Source organism: Salvia splendens, chromosome 10, assembly GCF_004379255.2.
Source record: "Salvia splendens isolate huo1 chromosome 10, SspV2, whole genome shotgun sequence".
Taxonomy (NCBI): domain Eukaryota; kingdom Viridiplantae; phylum Streptophyta; class Magnoliopsida; order Lamiales; family Lamiaceae; genus Salvia; species Salvia splendens.
Genome location: NC_056041.1, coordinates 2,196,632 through 2,218,226, shown reverse-complemented (window position 1 = coordinate 2,218,226; position 21,595 = coordinate 2,196,632). Strand labels below are relative to the sequence as shown.

General features: G+C 38.1%; 3 protein-coding genes across 4 annotated transcripts; 1 reads left to right on the top strand and 2 right to left on the bottom strand.

Moving 5' to 3' along the window:
* Positions 1–314: 314 nt before the first annotated feature.
* Positions 315–6,259, bottom strand: LOC121750614 (clathrin interactor EPSIN 1-like). Its single transcript, XM_042145180.1, has 11 exons — positions 6,027–6,259; positions 5,876–5,927; positions 4,138–4,217; positions 3,943–4,021; positions 3,712–3,795; positions 3,433–3,578; positions 3,125–3,328; positions 2,549–2,655; positions 1,542–1,732; positions 975–1,362; positions 315–735 (listed from the first exon to the last, which is right to left on the bottom strand). The coding sequence occupies exons 1-11, from the start codon at positions 6,065–6,067 to the stop codon at positions 527–529; spliced, it is 1,581 nt and encodes a 526-aa protein (XP_042001114.1). The 5' UTR covers positions 6,068–6,259; the 3' UTR covers positions 315–526.
* Positions 6,260–8,918: 2,659 nt separating this feature from the next.
* LOC121750179 (vacuolar protein sorting-associated protein 32 homolog 2-like) lies at positions 8,919–11,772 on the top strand. Its single transcript, XM_042144659.1, has 8 exons — positions 8,919–9,077; positions 9,187–9,314; positions 9,945–10,044; positions 10,377–10,462; positions 10,551–10,642; positions 10,977–11,091; positions 11,159–11,345; positions 11,559–11,772. The coding sequence occupies exons 2-7, from the start codon at positions 9,243–9,245 to the stop codon at positions 11,339–11,341; spliced, it is 648 nt and encodes a 215-aa protein (XP_042000593.1). The 5' UTR covers positions 8,919–9,077; positions 9,187–9,242; the 3' UTR covers positions 11,342–11,345; positions 11,559–11,772.
* Positions 11,773–19,922: 8,150 nt separating this feature from the next.
* LOC121753284 (zinc finger CCCH domain-containing protein 20-like) lies at positions 19,923–21,348 on the bottom strand. Of its 2 annotated transcripts, XM_042148530.1 has the most exons (2): positions 20,577–21,348; positions 19,923–20,546 (listed from the first exon to the last, which is right to left on the bottom strand). In XM_042148530.1, exons 1-2 carry the CDS (start codon positions 21,281–21,283, stop codon positions 20,222–20,224), a joined length of 1,032 nt encoding a protein of 343 aa, XP_042004464.1. In that variant the 5' UTR covers positions 21,284–21,348; the 3' UTR covers positions 19,923–20,221. The 2 variants fall into 2 exon arrangements, with proteins under 2 accessions (XP_042004464.1, XP_042004463.1); XM_042148529.1 differs by having other exon boundaries at positions 19,923–21,348.
* Between the last annotated feature and the right edge of the window lie 247 nt (positions 21,349–21,595).

Genomic DNA, 21,595 nt, shown 5'->3' with positions numbered 1-21,595 from the left:
GCGGCTTGGCCTATGCTATGTCCGTCCCTGACCGCTAGAGCTCAGTACTAATCAATCCATGTAAGGATCATATGCTTTTGAAAAATATTGACATAATGCAAATTCTAGTCACATGAATCTGGTACCTCCCTGTGGTTCTTAACTTCTCAAACTCATACGGAGTACATACATATTAATCTTCTGCATTAATCCTTCAAGTCATATATGGTAGATAATCATTTCTATCATTGATAGATGCATGCTTTGTAGTGAAATTGCCTGGGCAAATTTCAGAAAAGAGAGTGCCTAGTGGTTTGAGAGAGAGAGAGAGAGAATTCTGCTAAATACAGCATATGTTTTCTCTTATATTTTTATAATAGAGCATGTAGCAACACACAACAACAATATGGGCAACCAGTACACTATAAATCGGGCACTATCGCGTCCATGAAGCTTCGCCCTTGCCAAAAACCTTATAGTTGATGAAATTCTTCAAGCGAAAAATGTAGCAAACAGATAGCAGGGAGTTTTGAGTACGAAATATAACTCATTTCTGGAAACTTCCGAATTGGCTGTGTTGGCTGCTGCTTAGGCTTGAGAAGAAGTCGTCATTCGTGGATGTCGATGTGGGCCCAGATTTACCGAGCATAGGTCCCCCGCCCATGTAAAATGAAGGCAAAGCCCCCATGTCTCTCTCTTGTGATGGATCAGTCGATCCACCAACGATGCCCACACCTGCTAGGTTAACCTTTTTAGCTGCAATACAAACATCACCATCAATAACTAATCACATGAATTTCCAAATTCTGCATTTTTCAATTAATTCGTGAGTATGAAAAAAAACAGCTATATGCCTATATATATTACTCCATGTGATAGTTGGGGGAACATAATCCAGAGGTGAAGAGTGAAAAGGTCATCACTCAGTTCAAGTATATTATCGGGAGTTTGATATAGAAATTCTAAATTCAATTGTGTCATAAAGTAGTACTTACGTGCAGTTATATTTAGGTCAATTAATCCACGGCTCAGAGAATCTGCCCATATTCCAGATTTGACTTGAAATTCTTTCTTCGGTGGAGGAGCATGGGTTTCAGGAGAAGCTCCCTTTGTGTTTCCATTGCTTCCTTGACTAGAAGAACTCTGGTTAGCTACAACAGGTGAAGGATCTGTGTGAGAGGAGAATACACCGAAAGGGTCAGAGCCATCAAAATTGTTCATTGGAACATTAGCGAATGGATCAGAAATGTTGCTCGTTGTTCCATCAGATCTTGAAGCTCCGCTGTCAATATGGGAAGCTGGATCAGGAGCAGCGAAAAAATCCATTGGTGCAGAAATAGCAGGGGTAGGGGTTGGTTGAGAGGCAAATAGATCGACATCAAACTGCAGAAAGGCCCAGAACAAGGTTAATCAGGTGTGGGGCGATTTCTAAGCATTTTCAAGATTAGAAATATGCCAATAAATAGTGTAGTCCTTGTAAAACTGTGACAAGTGAACCCTGAGCAAAATTATAAAGGCGCATTGCCCTTTGCTGAAATGCTGAAATGATATGATAGCTTTACCTGAGGGTTTTTCTCTGCAGCTGGTTGAGGAGTGGCTGATACAAAAGCAGCATCAGCAAATAAATCAACGTTCGATGGATCATTGTCTAAAGAATTAGACTTATCTGTTGGAACAGATATCGGGTCATCCAAGAAGTCACCAATAAGATCTTGCCCGAAAAGATCAACTTGTTGGCTTCCAGAAGACGGTTCTGTTAAACAGCAAACAACACTTATAAATAATAGACTTACATGTAATATCTGTACTAGAAGAAGCAGCATAACTTTCTCAAGGCAGGCGAAAATAAGTCATGCATAGTCAAATGAAGTTTCAGACCTCCCTCATAGAAACTAAGCAGTGAGAGAGGAAACACTCAGGGGTTCAAACAACAGTAGCACTGAGAAGTTACAAGTGCCGGCGTGTGAACAGAAATACCTATCCAGTCCATGTACTAAGTCTTCTGTCACACCTTACCAATTACATTCGCTACTCTGTGATTGATAAAATCATAGTAGTATATTGTTATTGCAATTAATTTTATGTCTACTTCATATAATTTAATTAAATTAGAAATATCTTTCTATATTATGTTTAATCCTTTACAAAAATATTAAAATCGGACAACCAACGAGAATTTTATTTAAATTATAGAAGTGGTAATATTTACACGTAATAAGTTTCATTGTAAGCGACTGAGTTATTTCATCTCATCTAAGAGGTCAGATGAGCTGTCCCACCAAAATGGTGATAAAAACCGGGCTGACCTTTTAATCAATGTGTTCTTACCATCTAAAGTTCTGACTAAGTTAGCTTAGTATCTTAGTGATATATTCAATCTGAAGCAGTAAATATATCCAATTAACTACGTTTAGTATCAGAATTCTAGAGGCTAGCGAGTGAGCAAATATATACGTTCAGTTTCATGATCAAGTCAAAATGGAGCAGAAGCATTATTTCCAATAAAACAGGATCAACCTCCATTATCAAAACTCTCATCCGGAGACGGGCTTAAAGCAATATTACTTACTAGCACCAGCAGTTCCTCTGGGATCAAAATCTTCATCATGTGTGTTTGAAGATGTATTTTGTGAAGAAGCTGAAACATATTCATCTGGCTTGCTGGCTTGAGCCGTGCTGTAAAACATTCAAGCAAAAAGAGCAGTGACTAAATTTCAAACTTAAAGCTATCCAAAGTCCAAAACTCAATATCTGAAGGAGTTTGTGCCAAAATATATCATCTCTGGGTATATCAATTTTAATATCCTTTAACTGAAGAGGGAAAATGCAAATATAACAATCAATTGAAAAGTTATTGAAAAAACTTGCATTCTCCAGGAATCAGACATTTAAAAAACTATTTTGGCAGAGTTGTAAATTGGTTAAAATGTGCAAAAGGGGCAAAAATACATCAGCTAACAATCCATATATTAAGACAAACATAATATTTCACATAGATCATGCACTAGTGATAATAAATAATGGCAGAATCATTTGTAGGTTACTTAAAAACAAGAAAAGCTATGATATTGTTTAGATGTTGAAAACCATAAGAAAAAAAAGAAGTGTGAGATAACTTGCACAGCTATATATAAACAACACAAACCTGCCATTACGAGATGACTTTTTTTTCGAATTAGTAATTGTGTCATATTTATCTTCACCGTATTCCTCCTCCTTATAACCAACATTAAATGATTCTTTGTCTTTTGTGTTACCAAAACCTCCATATCGATCACTATTAGAGCTAGAGCTGAATGACGCTGTACCGGATTTGAATGTTATTCCGGATGACGAAAGTCCAACATACCTAGCAAGCAATGAAAAAGTTCATGCATCACCAAAAAACAACAGCATTGGGAAAACAACGTAGATGCAATAAAACAAGAAATTAGACCTCAATCATAAACTTACTTATCACGATTTGCAGCAGCTTTATTCCTAACTTCCTGCATTTTGTCCTTATTGTTCAGAAGAGCCACAATAGTTTCTGCTTTTTTTCTCACGCTGATCCCGACATCCTTTCCACTTGGCTCCACATACTCAAAACTGGCCAGAGACTGGAACATAAAACAAAGTGAGGAAGAAAAGAATCATATAGAGATACAACTTAAAACATCTATCAGCCAATAGCCTTCTAGATGTTTTGGTATGTGCACAAGAGTTGGTCAATACTGAGCTGAAGATACATACAGATATCTTAAAAGTATGTTCAATTATGTCATCAACAGCACGCTCGGATCCATGTCCCACCAGATACTCTATAACGGTCAACGACTAGCACATGAAAATTAAGAAGTTAATCCTCAATATATTTCAAAGGAAATAAGTAGGAAGTGAAAAAGTACACAGAACAAAGTAAAAGAAAAGAGCAAATATAAGATGCTTATTCATTTTGGCCTGGACAGAATTTGATGTTGGTACCTTGTAGACCAAACGCCAATTCTTGCCGGTCTCGGCCAATCTTGCCCATAGGACATTCATTACCATCTGACATTCGGTGCTGCACAACGTGCCAACAGATGAGAGGAATGAAAGCAAATGGGTGAGGAAATTTAAAGCATAGAATAAAAATAGCCAACTTCTGTAAATTTTGTGAATGGAAATAGTAGAAAGTACAATTTTTTTGTTGCTTGTGCTATTTCCGCCAACACTGTGCCATGAGGACCCCAAGGTTCATCGTCTGTAGCATCCAGAACCTAAAATAAAAGGGCAAGTCAATAAGAATCCATGACTCCTGATTTTAAGAAATCACTAGTGATTGGCAGCAAAAGGATGCAGGTTCAATAGTTTTTAATTTTAATATGGTATTAACTTGACCCTACACGTATAAATGATTGTACTGAAATTCAAATTGTAATGATGAATGCCGATGTTTTCAGGTGAGCAAGGAGTTCTTTAATGGAATGGAAAACTGGTTAATTTAAAGGCACATTTTGCAAGTGAAGATCATCTGAAGAAACTCATAATATCCAAATATATGTGCTAGACTAATTATTAGGCCCCTTAGAATTACAATTTATACATGGTCCAAAAAAATAGCATGAAATTGTACATTATTTGATACATTATTTGCTTTGTCAGTATTCAGCTCTTGACACCACATTCACCAACCAAATAAAAAACTAGTACTTCGATTTTATAACAAAACAACAGCATCAACCAAGCAACATAAATTTTAGGGGGAAAACTGTTAACACTAACAAATCCTGCTTAAGATATCATCAGAATAACCTCAATATATCTGAAGAATGAACTAATTTTAATATCCAATATGTTTTGAGCCCCCTTAAAACTAATGATCTAATAATAGCGTGAAACGAATTAATAAATTATTTAGTATCAGATTACCAAAAGAGTCCTCCCTTTCTCAGCATTCAATCGAGCAGCACAATTTTTAGGTGATTAACTATGTCCTAGAGAAATACCGCTCACTCATTCAGTTTCTACTTTCTAGCAGCTTAAAACATCAGGCCATCCACAATGGGGCGGACGATAGCGCGCCCGATGCATCGGGCGCGCTATCGTCCGCCCCTGTGGCACCGCAAACGACGGACGATGCGTCCGCGCCAGACGCTTAGTCCGCGGACGATAGGGCATCATCCGCGTCATCGTCCGCCCACTGTGGGCGACGCGGACGATGGCGCGAGTTTTAGTTTTTTTTTTAATTCGAAAATGTTGTTTTATATATACCCCAACTTCACTTTTCATTTGTAACTTTTCGATTAACTTTTAAACTCTCAAATTACGCTATAAATGGATTCTGGTGGATACTCAAGTCCTAGTAGCCAGATGTTTGAAGATGGCGCACGGTGGCCGGGTACACAACCTGGCGAATATCGGTCGTTCGACGCCAACACACAGTACGATCCGGACATCGGCCCAAGCCGAGCGCCTCCAGAGGTTGAGCGATGAGTTGAGCCGGAAGTTGGGGATTTTATAGGATAGTCATTTTTTTTAATTTCTAACTCGTGTAACTTTTTTTTAAAATCAATGAATTTTTTGTCGTTCTTTTAGTTAATCGTTGTGTTTTTTAATAAGTTTGCATTTATATATTTGAAAACATTTAAATTAAATAACAAAACAGTAGTAAAATGCTTAGGGCGCCCCACTGCAGGTGGAAAGGCAAGAGAATAAAATGCTGACGTGGCGGTGCATAGGGCGGGCTTTAGGGCGCGCCTTAGGGCGCCCCATTGTGGATGGCCTCAATAATTAATTGATCAGCTATTCAATCAACTAAATCAGCTGAATTTACCAATTTAATTAACTGATCCGATACTTACACATCCTAAAACACAGTTAACCAACGAAATTTAGCTCAGGAAACGGCGGAAATCACTTGAACTATTAGCGTTACCTTTTGTTCCATCTCTGGAACCTTCAACACCTTCAGATTCACCTCCCTCTTTCTGCATTAGAACGCAAACAAATTGACTGATGCATCCTTCTACAGTATAAGTTTACTAAATACTTGAATCGTAGTAATATCGAGAAATGAAACCACATACATTTCACGGACAGTTTGATCAAAAACCTTCATGAAATCCATGGCTGGATCTGCTGGAATACGATATATACAGATCGAATTCTTCAATTCGATGAGATCTGTGTATTGAACTGATCGATTGAACTAATTTGCGAATCGACAAAGTGACAGCACCGGCCACCGGCTCAGTGAAATTTGAAAAGGAATGGATAAAGAAATTTGATGAGGTGTGAATTTATACTGAAGGAGTAATATATTTTCCGAAGAAGAATTTTTTTATGGTTTAGTTTACAATATTTTTATGTTTCCTCTTGGCTTTTTTAAAAAAAACTAAATACTTAAAGTTTGAGAAATTTTTTCTAAGATTTTGTAATTTTGTTTCAAACTCTAAAAATACATAAAATTTGAGATTTTTTTTTCTTGATAAAAATTTCAATTAAATAATTTTTTTTTATTGATTGCTCTATTTTTACTTCTTTTTTTTCTAAATAGTGCTACTATTGATTTAATTTTTGTAGACACATCACATGGGATTAGGAATAATATCTTGAATGAATAAACAATACTCCCTCCGTCCACGAAAAATAGGGCTATTCCATTTTTATCCCTCGTTTTGAAAAAATGATAATAAATAGTTAAAGTGGAGAGAAAGAAAAGTAAGAGAGAGAATAATATAGACAAGAGACTTCTCTATATTATTTTTTCTCTTACTTTTCTTTCTATCCACTTTAACTATTTATTATCATTTTTCTAAAACGAGGGATAAAAATGGAATAGCTCTATTTTTCGTGGACAGAGGGAGTATTATACTAGATGTTTGTGATTTTTATCTCTCAACCTGCATTTGATTACAGACTGGCGGATCCAGGTGGGGTCGGGCGGGGTCGGCCGACCCCACCACCTGCCACGGAGTGCACCGGAAAGCTACTTTCTTCAGCCTCCGACCCTACGGCGTTCACGTCTCCGCCCCCACCTCACGTCCTCACGCTGTGTGAGATGATGAGGAGACTGATCAGAGAGAAAGGAAGGAAGTGAGGCAGCCGGATAGGTAGACTGTCGTCGAGAACGAAGGAGTTGGAGGGGAAGAGTCCTTCCGCGGTTTTTGTTTTCGAAGAGAAAGAGGAATGATATTGGCGATGTCATTATTGTTTTCTCATCCCTATATTCACTCGTGAAATAGAATAAACCGGCATCAATAAATTTAACTAAGTTTAAAAGATTAAATATCTTAAATATGTTATCTAATTGTAAAATGGGCTTTGAAATATTTTCTTTATTTGAATTAATTCTTAGAAGTCCATTAAAAATACTTTCTCATCTTATCAATTAATGTTAAATAGTAGTAGTAGTAATATTTTTTTACAGTATATCAAAATCAATTTATCTAAATTAACCACCTACTTATATAAAGTAAATATTTCTTAATTTCTTCTACTCTTAGTTTTATAATTTAAATTTTCAACCTTATTATTCATATTCAATTTTTTAAATCTTTAAAAATTTGGTATGTTACAGAAAAATTATGCTATGTGTATGTCATTTTTTTTTGTCAAAATACGTAATATAACATAATTGTTCTCTCTTACTTTATTATTTATTTGCATCTTTGTTTTATCTAAGATCATATTTTATTCTTTCTTCAGTTAGCTCCATAAACGTCTTTTTCTTAAATTTTGTATCCAAAAGAAGAGTCTCGCTTATAACGGGACGAAGAAAGTGGAGTATGTTGTTTTAAGAATATCGATACTCGCATGAATTATTTATATTAAAAAATATATTTATAAAAATAATTAATTTAAACAATTATTTTAAATAAATATTTACTATCTTGTTCGACCCCACGATAATTTGTTCCTGGATCCGCCATTTACAGTAGTGGTTATTTTCATTTCTATACGGAATACTATCAATTACTAATGCAAAATTTGAAATTTGACATGATTCTATAGAATTATTTGTGAAAATTTGTTATCAAAGTTCATAAATCTGTAGTAATAGTATACTTAATTTGGGGGTCCAAATTAATAATATATTGTATAATTAAGAGCATATTAAGTAGTAAGAACTTACGAATAAATTTTTTATGATTATATAAATTTTATATTGTTTTAGTAAAAAAATTATTTCTTTTTAAAAATTACATTCAAGTTTCTAACAAAATGTTGGGCATTAAATGATTTTGAAGAAAAATATATTGTTTGAAAAACAATTACTAGAGAACTCGAAAGATCATATACTTGCAAACAAAAACTTTATTCTATCAAAGACGATATTATATTAATAATCATCAAATTTTTCTATTGGAGATAAACACTGTGAGGGTAAATACATAACCCATGCAAATTGTATCACGTTTGTTTCATATTTGTACAAAAAGTTTGAAGTTGACATAAATTATACAAAGAGTTTATTTCGTGTTTCAATTTAGTACATTCCTTTATATGTGTTTAAAAGATGTTAACTATTTATCTATGTGAAGTACAAAATGTTTCATTATTGTTTCATGTTAGTACAAAAAGTTTTATGATTGTTTTATATTGGTACAAAAGTTTTTATAATTGTTTCATGGTTTGTACATCATATAAGTAAAAAGTTAACATCGGTTAAATAAATATAACGAAATGTACGAAATTGAACACAAAAGAAACTTTTTGTATAATTTAGGTCAACTTCAAACTTTTTGTACTAATACGTAACAAAAGTGATACATTTTGTATGAGTTACATGAGTTCACGTACTAATTTTCGTCTTACTATTAATTGCAAAAAAAAGTCTATTAATTTATATCGACTTATTGACAGACCAAATTAGAATATGATTTGACTTCAAGGACCACAACGCAAACGGCCCATAATATTATCTGGCTCCTGATTCAATTGGTCTGTCACAATCATAAAATCACAGCCCGTCACATTAGTCCCGGACCTCGATCAGATTGCAAAAGGGGGTGGGGTTTCTTCCAATCAAAGATTTCCATCAAGTTCCTACAATATTTTTCTTGTTTATAAAAAATTGTTCTTTTAATTTTCCAAGAAGTAATCCTGGTTGATTTCCACATCGGTTGAATCCGCAGGTCAGTGATGTCTATAATTAAAGATGTTTCACAGGTTAATTCGTTGGATTTTGAAGCATACGATTAACAATTGCCGATCAAATTGATGGAGCATTTGATTTTGTTGCAGGGTTTAAAGATTCAGTTCTGTTCCATATTTCTCCAGCTGGCAATAAATCGTCGACGATGTTTACTAGAATTTTTGGAAAGCCTAAGCAAGAAACGAATGCTCTGGCAACGTTAGATAAGTTAAATGAGGTACGGTTTGCGATTTGCATATTTCGGTGTGTTTATGGTTATGTTGTTTATTTTTCAATTTAGAGTTATTGTAGAAACATGATCTGTCTATCTCTGGATTGTATGGGAATTTTTTCTTCTTTTTCTGTTTTCAATTTTTTTGTGTCAGTAAATGTTTAGAATATGATAGCTTTGGCATTTGTATTGAATATCAGAGTATGGTTATATTGAGTATTTCGCCAATTTTCAGTTTTGATGATATTTAGTTGTTTATTTTAGATTGGCATGTAAACAGAATACCAGAACAATGAGAACATGCTATGTGAAATTATATTTCAATCAGTATGTGTAGCTTTTGGTGATCAAGATTGCATTATCGCGTGCTTCACACATCTTAATTACAAATATCTTGGAGCTAGATTATTTGTCTTACGACTCCTTTCTTGGTTCATTCTATGTGGTTTAGGTGATGTCGATAAGTGATGACTGAATGGAAGACCTATCTTACGCTTATGTTTCATATTCTATATTCTTTAGTACTATATGTTGTGTATTTATCGGATTATGCTCCGTTAAACCTTTTCCAAGACTTGTGTATTGATGTTATCATATTTTGTTCTGTATATTCGTTGAAAGCTGAATTGTGTGCAGACTCTTGAGATGCTGGAGAAAAAAGAGAAAGTTCTCTTGAAGAAGGCTGCCGCTGAAGTTGAAAGGGCCAAGGAATTCACTCGAGCTAAAAATAAAAGGGGTATGGTTTGGTAGTAACTTTTGATGCAAATCATTGAGCTCGAGTTTTTAAGTGTTTCTTGGAAATTCAGTAGAAAATAACTTCTTTATTTTATCGTTATCGCTCATCATAAATTTCTTAGGACTAATGTTGAAACCTATATAGATTATGGTCTAGTAGAGCGATCGGTTTTGTTTTCCTTTCTTCGAACAAGCAATTTCCTTTCAGATATTTGTCGTCAAGCAGTATGGTGTGGTTTGTTGGGATTTGTGCTTGTAACCTTGTTAATTGAATTTATTAAACTGAAATAATAATACCTTAATAATGAAGTTCATCTGCCAATCTGTTTGTAGCTGCAATACAATGTTTGAAGAGAAAAAGGCTTTATGAACAACAAATTGAACAGCTCGGAAACTTCCAGTTGCGAATTCATGATCAGGTGATCTTCATGTATCATTGATGCTGCTTACCTTCAACGGTCCATCTTACGTGGCCTTTCTGAACTTGTGCCTGTTTTTTGTTTCTAGATGATAATGCTAGAGGGAGCGAAAGCTACCACAGAAACTGTAGATGCTTTGAGAACAGGAGCAGCTGCAATGAAGGCTATGCAGAAGGCAACGTAAGTTATGCTGATGCATATATTGCTAAAAATATGTAGAATTGATTATGAACTGGCAAATGTAAAGTTTTGAGCTCTTAAAAAATTTGGTTATCTAAATAGTGATTTTGCGTTGTCTTACTAAACTTTACAGTGGACATGTAAACATATTACTATATTTCTGTATAATGCACGTATATTCATGTTTGGACGAGGAGAAAAAGTGGTTTGTTATATGCATGCTGAGGAAACAGATTCATGTTATATATCAGTGCACATTTTCACGTGATGCCTGTGTTACATTGAGATGTGGATTATGTTTCCTCATATTTTCTACTGAATTCTTCTGGTGTAGCAATATTGATGACGTGGACAAGACAATGGATGAAATCAATGAGCAGACTGAAAACATGAAACAAATTCAAGAAGCTTTGTCAACGCCTATGGGTGCAGCTGCTGATTTTGATGAGGTACGCTGTAGTTTCTGATAATTTGTTTGTTCCAAGTGAGCATTTCTTAACCTTTTCCTTCCACTAGGATGAACTGGAGGCAGAGCTCGAAGAACTCGAAGGAGCTGAGCTGGAAGAACAGCTCTTGCAACCCGCAACAACAGCTCCTGCTGCACCTGTTCGAGTGCCTGCAGGAGGAAGGCAACCGGCGAGGAAGGTTGAAGACGATGATGATGAGCTGGCCGAATTGCAGAGAGAGATGGCCCTTTAAGGAGGTCATTTTCTAACCTATGCTTACCATGGTCAATTCTATTACTGTGATTAGTACTATCTTGTTTATCTATCAAACTTCAAACCCAATCTATATATTCAACAATCTGCTTTTGAGCTCCCTCCTTCTACAGCTTCTGTTTATGTCGGTTTTTCTGCTTGATTTCTGTTAAATTTTAATTTCTTGACTATTGTTATTTTGTGGCTGTGGCTTGCAGATTTGAACTCCTAAATCCTGAGAAACTGTAATATACTTGCTGTATAATGGAGAGTCGTAGCTTCTTCAGCTGCTGTGTCCATATTTTCAGAACAAATTTCCTTGTGCATTTCTTTTTTTGGAAAGAAAACTGTATAGTTTTCTTTATTTATGACTTTAGATTTTGTATGGAATTCCTTATTTCTTTTTCCTATTCACTTGACCATTTGAATTCACATCAAATTCTCATTTTCTGTCATATATATAGTTTACTTATTTTAAATTAAAGATGTTTACACACATGTAATGTAACCACTAAACCACTTCAATTTATTTCATTTCTGATGAACTTAACCAATGATTTTATGCTATTGAACAAGTTGAGGATATTATTAATAAATCGTTTTCACAAACAAAAAGTCATGTTCAATTTGTGTATTCTTTTTTGCTTTTATAGCAATCTCGTAACAATACAATCAATTTGGGCTTGTAAACTTAAAATGCATTGGGCCCAATATCAATACTAATTTTCTTGGTGTTCAAAATGGCCTAACTAGTGATGATATTATTTTACTATTTTATTATTTTCTAGAAACTTAATCACTCAAGTCAAATAGAAAACCTAAAACACTTTGGATACAATTATGGAGGCCAAAACATGCTTGGAGACCCCACTTAGTTTTTAGGTGGTGCTGAATTTTCAGTATTAAATTGGTTATCAACTGTGACAATAAATTACTGCCACTATTTTGTCATTGACTTTGGGCTTAGTATTACTCCCTCCGTCCCATAAAAATTGTCTCATTTTCGTCCGTCCCACAAAATTTGGTCCAATTCACTTTTTACCATTTTTTATAGTGGACCTCATATTCCACCAACTCATTCCCTTCTCACATTTTATTATAAAACTAATATATAAAAGTAGGACCCACATTCCATTAATTTTTTCAACTCACTTTACATTACATTTCTTAAAACTCGTGTCCGGTCAATGTGAGACAATCTTTATGGGACGGAGGGAGTAGTATCTTTTTTATCTCGCGAAAAAAGTAATGTTTTGCAGATCGAAATCAATAATTTTACAAAGAATCAGTCGTTCACACACATAAATTCACCCTCAAAAGAAAATAAAGTTCTACGACATTCTCAAATCAATCCAAAATTACATATATAAATGTGTGTGAGGAACTGAGGATACACTTGTTGTATCCCCACTCAAAACCAACTAAATAGTATTCCCACCATTTGTTGTTATTTTTTGAGATGTCCAAACGACAAAGGTAAAGGTAAACAAGTTATTTTATTTTTTTGGTAAAAATCAACATTTTTTCTTTCTATTACTAAATTTTCTAATTTATTCTATCTTTATTTTATTTATGTTTAACTAATTAAGCACTACTATTTTTTTAACTGTGTCGGAAAAAAGTTTCAGTAAATAAGACACAAGGGAGTAAGGCAGGACAAAGAATTTAACAAAATAAGGTAATTAAATTAACTAGATTATCTTTATAATTTATTATTTCATGTGACTTTATCGCTTAAAACAAGGGTCAGTAGTTTATCCAATTGAAAACGCTGTGTCGTTGCTAAGAGCATATCCAATGGCGGACGTCCGGTCGGACATCCGGTCGGACGTCGCGACGGGCGACCGGGACGTCCGCCATTGTGGCGTTTAGGGTCGGATACGGACGTCCCGTGAGGACGTCGGGTGTCCTCGGACGTCCCGGCGACGGGCGGGCGGACGTCCGCCATTGTGGCGTCCAGTCGGACGTCCGGTCGGACGTCCCGTTTTTTAAATTTTTTTTTTAAAACTCTATATATACGGCTCGTTGAATTTTATTTCATTCGCACCACTTGTGTTAACAAGTTTCTCTCTCTACATCTCTAATTTCAAGTATATCTAGAATGTCTAGTGAAAGTGATAGCGAGAATGAGTTGGAGGTCGCTGTTGAAGGTGCGATAGAGAGGCTGCTACAACAGAGGTTGCAGCGGCGGCAGCAGGCGGCGGTACCTCGGCCGATCCATCGTCGAACTCAAGTACCCCGTGACCACATTGCTGCACATATTCGGTTGTATGCGGACTACTTCGCTCCGCAACCGCGTTTTGGGGAAGCCTTATTCCGGCGACGCTTTAGGATGCATCGTCCGCTGTTTCTGCACATCGTGGGTGCTTTAGAGAGAAGATACCTGTATTTTAGGATCAGAGATGATGCAGCTAGCAAACCCGGACTCACGCCCTTGCAGAAGTGCACTGTCGCAATCAGACAACTAGCGTATGGAGGCGCGGCCGACATGTTCGACGAGTACCTCCACATTGGCGAGTCGACAGCCGTCGAGTGTCTGCAGAATTTTTGCGCGGGCGTGAGAGCGATATTCGGGGAGCGGTATCTTCGGAGTCCGAGCCCCGAAGACTGCCAGATGCTGATAGATATGCATGGGTCGGTGCACGGGTTCCCTGGGATGTTGGGCAGCATAGATTGTATGCATTGGCAGTGGAAGAACTGCCCCGCCGCCTGGAAGGGGATGTACACTACCGGCTTCAAAGCCAAGCATCCCACGATGATCCTTGAAGCTGTAGCTGACTACCGGCTGTGGATATGGCATGCTTATTTTGGAGTCGCCGGGTCCAACAACGACATCAACGTTCTCCAGTCGTCGCCCCTGTTCAACGCTCAGTGCAATGGCGTTGGTCCCGCCATCAGTTTCGTCGCCAACGGCAACCAGCATAATATGGGGTACTATTTGGCGGATGAAATATACCCAAACTGGCTCGTCTTTGTGAAGTCAATCAAGCATCCGCTCGGACAAAAGAAGACATACTTTGCGAGCCGTCAGGAAGCAGCGCGCAAGGATGTGGAGCGGGCATTTGGTGTGCTCCAGAGTCGGTGGGCGGTTGTGAAGGGTCCTGCACGGCAGTGGTATATTCCCAACATCGGCGATATCATGTACGCATGTATCATAATGCACAACATGATTGTCGAAAATGAAGCTGCGGAACTGACTCAGTGGACCAATGAAGATGATACGAGTGCAGGTCCAAGTCACGGCGTGACCACCGCGAATGTGAATATGGGGGTACCTCATGGAGAGGTCGCGCGGCTGCGTGCATTTGCCGACATGCGGCAAACAGATGCCCATGTTCGACTTCAGCAGGATATCATCGAAGAGGTTTGGACTCGGAGGGGTTGACGTGATAATGTATGAAGTTTTTTTTATTAGTATGTAATTTTTTTTTTCGAATCATGTATGTTTTTTCCGATGAAGTTGTTAATTTTTCCCGTTCGTATTCTCGGTCAAATTTTATTTCCGTAAATGTAAATTGTTTTATTTGTGAATGTATGATTTTTTTTATTGCGGGATGTCCTAGTGGGAAGGGCGGACATAGGAGGGGATGTCCTAGTGACTTGGCAGTGGGATGGGAAGTCCTAGTGACGTGGCAGGAGGTATTTTTGGGATGTACTAGTGGATGTCCTAGTGGGATGTCCGCCCACTGAAGCTAAATAGCTAGATATGTAAACATTAAACAGGAGACGGCGGCTATGGGCCTAATTATATTATTACTCTCTTCTTTACTTTATTGGGATTGAGAAAAGATTGAAAATTATAACAGCCCCTTTTTAAAATTGATAACCATGAAATCGAAATGCGACCTAAAAAATTATTCAAGAAAACAAAAATTGATCACATTTAATGGGCAAATTTACCAACACAAACTATAAAATTTGGCCATATTCTGTTTTGTTTGCAATTTTAAAAATTAGCAAGAAAATTCATGAAATTTTGAATTTATTGTTAATTATCCTATTGCAAAAAATTTAGGTGAAATTGAATATGAGATGAAATTCAAAAAATTATGTAGACACCACCATTAATAAGTTAAATGACGTCATTTATGTATATATAAAATAATACTATAATTTAGTTGAAAAGTATCAATAATACATTATGCGTGGATGATCATATTTTTTAATAGATGGGTAATCGTGAACAAATTTAAATTTCTTGATACCATCAAGAATGTCTATTTTGAGGAAAGAAAACCAAGAGAGATAGGATCAGTGGAGGTGACTGCTGTAGGCCCAAATCATGGTCTATTAGAATAGTACTCCCTCCGTCTCGGGCTACTCGCTCATTTCCTTTTCGGCTCGGAGATTAAGGAATGGGTGTATAGGAAAGTAAAAAATGACGGCTGTAGGTGAATTATTTTACTAAAAATAGAAAGAGTGTAAGTAATTTGGGACGCCTAAAAAAGGAAATAAGTGCGAGTAGTGCGGGAGGAGAGAGTATAAAAAATATATTAGGAGTACTGTAGTAGTATCAAACAATGGACTACTTACTATGCAATACTTAAGTTAAATTATTTGACAATTCAAATTAAGTACTCTCATCTCCCCCATAAAAGATGATCCACTTTTCTTTTTAATTTATCACTCAAGATAATTCATTATGAAAATTCTTTTATCTCTACTTTATCCACTATCTCTTACTTTATTCTTTTCACATAACACACAAAATAAAATTGTATAAAATCTCGTGTCGCATAAGGAATGGGTCATCTTCCTTGGAACGGGATGAGATTTTCATAGTATACTATTTTTTTGTCGCATTTAAAAGTGTGTTTATATTTTATTTTTGAGCTAGATTTATTTATGTGCATAGGGATTCAATAGTATGGGCTGTGATTGAGATAAAGAGATTCATACATTCTTAACTAAAGGTCCAAAATTCAAATTTGGATTTTGGGTATAAAATATTCTATCACATAAATGTTGTTGCTCATTTTAATTAAGAAAGCAACTTTTCATTATAGTATAGTAATATTGGGGCAATAAAGCCCTAAAATAAAGAGTTTTTACACACATTTAAAAAAAAAACAGCCCTCTAAATAGATGAGTGTAAAATGGTGCTGCTTTTAAGGTGATTTTCTGTGTCACTAACTGGGAGTAAATAGTAACGCATAAGATTAACTCTCATTAAATAGAAAAAACCTACTTTCCTTTTAAAAAAATTTAATAGCGTTTCCCCCTTTTTAAGGGAAGTTGGTATTCAAAATACTCGCCTTTTTCATGAAAAACCGGTGGCGATCACATCTTTTGTTTTTGTTTAATAGTAGTACTAGTAGTATTTATTTTTGTATTATCTTAAGTGGGGCTTAGAGTGTCCACTATAAGGCGGACACCTCAATAGCCTCGCTTCCTTTTTTGTCCATAGTCTCAATTTTTTTGTTCACAGCCCCAAAAATTTGTTTCCGCCACTATGGTGGACACTTTCAATAGCCCCAATCTTTTTTTCATTTATGTTAATTCAATTATAATTAAATTTATCGGACTATACGTAATTAGAAGAAAACGGCTATACGTGAAGAAATTAAAATTAAACACTAAATTTTTGTCGTATTATAGTACAGGAAAAATTATACAACGAAAATTTAATCTAGTGCAAATCACAAAGGTGTTCACACTGCGCCGTCTCTCCTACGTGCCCAAACTTCTTCAATCAAATCGGCGTGGAATGTGTTATGTGTTGTGGTCCTGCGCATATCAGTAAAATGTTGGATCAAATATTCATTGCTCCGTGGTACGCCCATCAGGATCGGCGCGGAGGCAACACCATGACTTGTACTTGCGCCCTCTTCCGGTGCTCAGCGCTCTGCCGCAAATCCTTCATCTTCTATTATCATATTATGCAATATGATACATGCTAACATAATATTCACGACATCATCTTCGTGCCAAACTCGTGTCGGGCACCGTATAATGGCCCATCGCGATTGGAGGACACCAGAAGCCCGCTCAACATCCTTCCTAGCACCCTTTTGTTTACGCGCAAGATATTGTTTCTTCGGTCCAACTGGTTGGCGAATTGTCTTGATGAATACGGGCCACCGCGGATATATCACATCTGCCAAATAGTACCCCCTACTATACTGCGTGCCGTTGGCTACGAAGCTGATTTCTGGACCCTCCCCCCGACACTCATCATTGAAGAGCGGCGATGACTGAAGAACATTAATGTCGTTGTTCGAACCTGCCACACCGAAATACGCATCCCAGATCCGCAAACTGTAGTCAGCAACGGCTTCCAGAATCATTGATGGATGTTTGCTTTTGAATCCAGTTGTGAACTGGCCTTTCCAGGCCACAGGGCAGTTCCTCCATTCCCAATGCATGCAATCGATGCTTCCTAACATTCCTGGGAACTCGTGGATCGAACCGTGCATATCCAGCAGTCTCTGACACTCATCAGGGGCGGGCTTCCGTAGGAACTCCCCACCGAAAATTTCCCGGATCCCTTTACAAAACTGCCTAAGCACCGTTAGGCTAGTCGTCTCACCCATCTATAGGTATTCATCGAACATATTGGTTGGTCCGGCGTAGGCAAGCTACCGGATTGCAGCGGTGCATTTCTGATGCGTAGACAGCCCGATCCAGCCAGCGCAATCACGCCGGAGGATGAAGCACCGGTAACGCTCCGCCAAATTCATCGCTATATGGTTGAAGAGCCGTTGCGACATTCTGAATCGCCGGCGGAAAATCTCGGGTGGATAACGGGGGTTATCCACAGAGTAATCAGCCATTAGACACTGGTGCGCACCGAGGTGGTCTCGTTGGATGGTCCGCTGATGAGTAATTGCACGAGGGATCGCGGCCTCCGCCTCCTCCGCCAAGCGCGCCGCATTCTCCTGGGTGGCCTGGTGTTGCACCTCTTGAATCAGAGAATTTCACGCGTCATTCCACAAATTGTCCATTTCAGTCCACAAATTCTAGTGAGGGAAAGTTTGAGTGATGAAGAGTTGGAATGGTGTGAAAATAATGAATGGAATGTGGTGTATTTATAGGTGAATTAAAAAAAATAATTATTTTCGCCTCTGGACCGGCGCGCCGGGTACCGCCCCACTATAGCCGGCGTGCCTATTCGCCGCGTCTGCCCGGACCGGCGCTTCCTCGCCCCGAAGACGCCGGATGATCGTCCACCCAGGAAATGTCGTCCGCCTTGGGGCGGACGTGCTCCCCACTATAGATAGCCCCGGGATCGTCCCGACGGGGCTATAGACGCGGCTGTCCCATAGTGGATACCCTTAGGATAGACATGAAATTGGCACCAATTAAAATATTTGTCATGGCATTTTAAACATGGTTTTCAAACGATAAATTAGTACTATAGTATAGTAATTAAAAAAGAGCTACTATCCCGTGCGTGCGCGCAATCATTGTGGAAGAGATCAGAGTAGATGGTGGCGATGAAAAAACAGTAAAAAAAAAAAGGTAAGTGTGTGCCCACCAGAATTTTTTCCTTTTAAAAATCTAAAATTTAAGCTTCTAAAAATTATAGTAGTAGTAAATTTTGAAATTAAAATCTTTCGCATTTATATTTTATCTTATATTTTAAATTAAAAGAAAATCAATAAGTTTTCTAATTCTCTATCTACTCCTATAATGCTATAACTAATAACCACTCCTATAATAATTGAAATTATCAATTTATTAATAAGAGGTAAAACGTGTAACCAATTAGGCTTTTTTCATTTCTTTTAATTTTCTTATGAATTGATATTAGCAAACTATAGACTATAACGACATTACACCTATAAAAGAAAAAAGTGAAGCGGTAACACCGTAAACCTATATGCAAGACGTGACGATTTAATTAATGGAGTAGTACTTTATTATAACTACTATATATTTATTGACAATTAAGTACCTTTTCTTTAATTAGGAGTTATTTAGTCAAAGGATAAGATCGAGATTTGTTTCCAAATATTTATTGGTTCGAGTCCACGTCGCTGTCTAATCTTCAATAACACTAAAGTATAAAGTATATTACTTAGTCCAGCTTAGATATGTTCTTCATAATAATTATCAATGAGTAGTAGTACAACGCCACTATTTTTTTATAATTATTTGTGGGGGTTTGGTTTCGATCCAAATAGAAAATATTTTGTGTCTTAGCTTTCCATTGCAAGTTGCAACAATGTTAACAATTCTACTAGTAGTATGATTCTATTATTCATTTCAATGATCTACAGGCGATTGATTGTTTATATATGCAATTTGTATAACCCCTGCCTAAATAACATGTACATTAATACTATATATATAGATCGACCTATTAATGGATTTTTTGTTATTTTGCGACACACTTTACTCTTCTCGCCTCAATTAATTGGAAGAAGTATCTCATCCCAATTATCATAATCTAGAATTATAAATTACACTATCCATTTTTAAACTCTCTAAAAAAATAAAATTTCATCCAAAACATTATCATTATTTTAAGCAACAAACTCGTACATTAAATCTAGAAGCCTTCTACTCCTACAACACTATGATATACAGTGCATATTGAATTTTTCAACGATCTTATAAGAAATATTTGAATTTTGAAGTATCCAAAATAATCGACAGCCTCCATAGAAAACCTCAAATTTGTATATACAAAATTACAAAATTTGCGATTGCAATTTCCCCCATATATCACTTCAGCCACCTAAAAACCAAATAAATCCTAATTAACCACAAAATAAACATCTTAATCAACACTTAACCCTATTCAGTCGACCCGACCCAAAAACCCATATTCACATTCAATGAGTCAGAAAAAAGCATATTTACAGCCGGAAAACTTAGACCCATAATACGATAAAGGCTGCACGACCCGAATAATAACCCGACCCGACACCGATGTTCACTTGCACAGCTCCGAAACCCACCCGATATCAGGCACTGAACCCGCGGAATCTCCATGCCCGACCCGATTCAACGAGTTCTCTTGACCGAGCTTCGAATAGATCCTCTCGCGGAGGGCCCGACCCGATTCGACCCGCTCCATCGCCGGCTCCTCCTCGCACGAACTCTCCCACAGATCAAACGCGTTTATCCCGGGACGGGCCATAGCCCGGATAGGAGTTGCAGGAAGACTCCGGAACCCGGGTCGGATCTTCGACGGGCTGCAAGGCGACCCGTACCCGCCGCCCCAAGACGGCGGGCTCATGCTCATTCCCATCCCCAAATTCATCCCCATTCCCCTCCCGAGCCCTGATTTCATCTTATTATTGATCTGCATACCGCGAATCGACTCGGTGAGCTGACTCATCGGCGATTGCGGCGGCGACGACGGCGGCGAGTACCGAGGAGAGGATCCGATCGGCGCAGACCGCGGCGATTCGTCGGCGGCGTACGGCAGGATCCTGAGCTGCTCCGGCATGTGCGCGAAGAAGCAGACGCGGCGGCGGCAGTGCGTCCCGTCCTTGCACGGCTGCGTGCGGTAGCGCGCGGGGTGGAGCCAGCACTCGAACACGCCGTGCGCGTGCTCGCACGCGTCACCCCTCCTGCACGCGCCCCTGCGGAAGTCGGGGCACGCGCTGCCGGAGTAGTGGTGTACGCGAGGATCCCGCCGCCGCGCCTTCTCCCCGGGGTGCGCGAACGGGCACTCCGTCCAGTCGTGCGACCGCGCCCTCGCGCACCGCTTCACCTTGAACTCGTACATCCGGAACTCGTCGCACGAGTACGCGTCCACCGGAATGTCGAAATCGTCGTCTTCCGGATCGGCGGCGGCGAAATCCTCCTTGTTGGAAGGGAGGTAGCGCTGCAACGCGGCTAGGGCGACGTCGTATTGAGAGACATCGGCGTGGATGGCCGGAGAGTGAATGTGGGGCGTCGGATTCGGATCGTCGAGGTAGGGATCCCAATTAGGGATTTGGACGGTCGGATTTGTGCGCGGCGGATCGCTGATCATCATCATCATCATTTTGTTGAGGGAGAAGTGAAGGTGTACCTCAGTCTCTGGAGTGGCGCTGTCATGATTTCCATGGATTTGCATGCCAAGTTTCTATTTATACTGCTTGATTAACTGTGGATAGGGCTTGGTTAACCGCGGTTGGGGTTTTTGTTAACTGTGGGTTAGTTAACTAGAAACAAGTGGATCTCTTTTTTTTGGGAGAATGGGAGTTAAAAGAAAATGGGAAAATTGATTACTTAATATCGGATGCTTGTTTTTGACTGGGAGTTTTGGATCTCTGAGGGACGTGGGTCCGTGTATTTTTAATAGGACTGTCTTAAT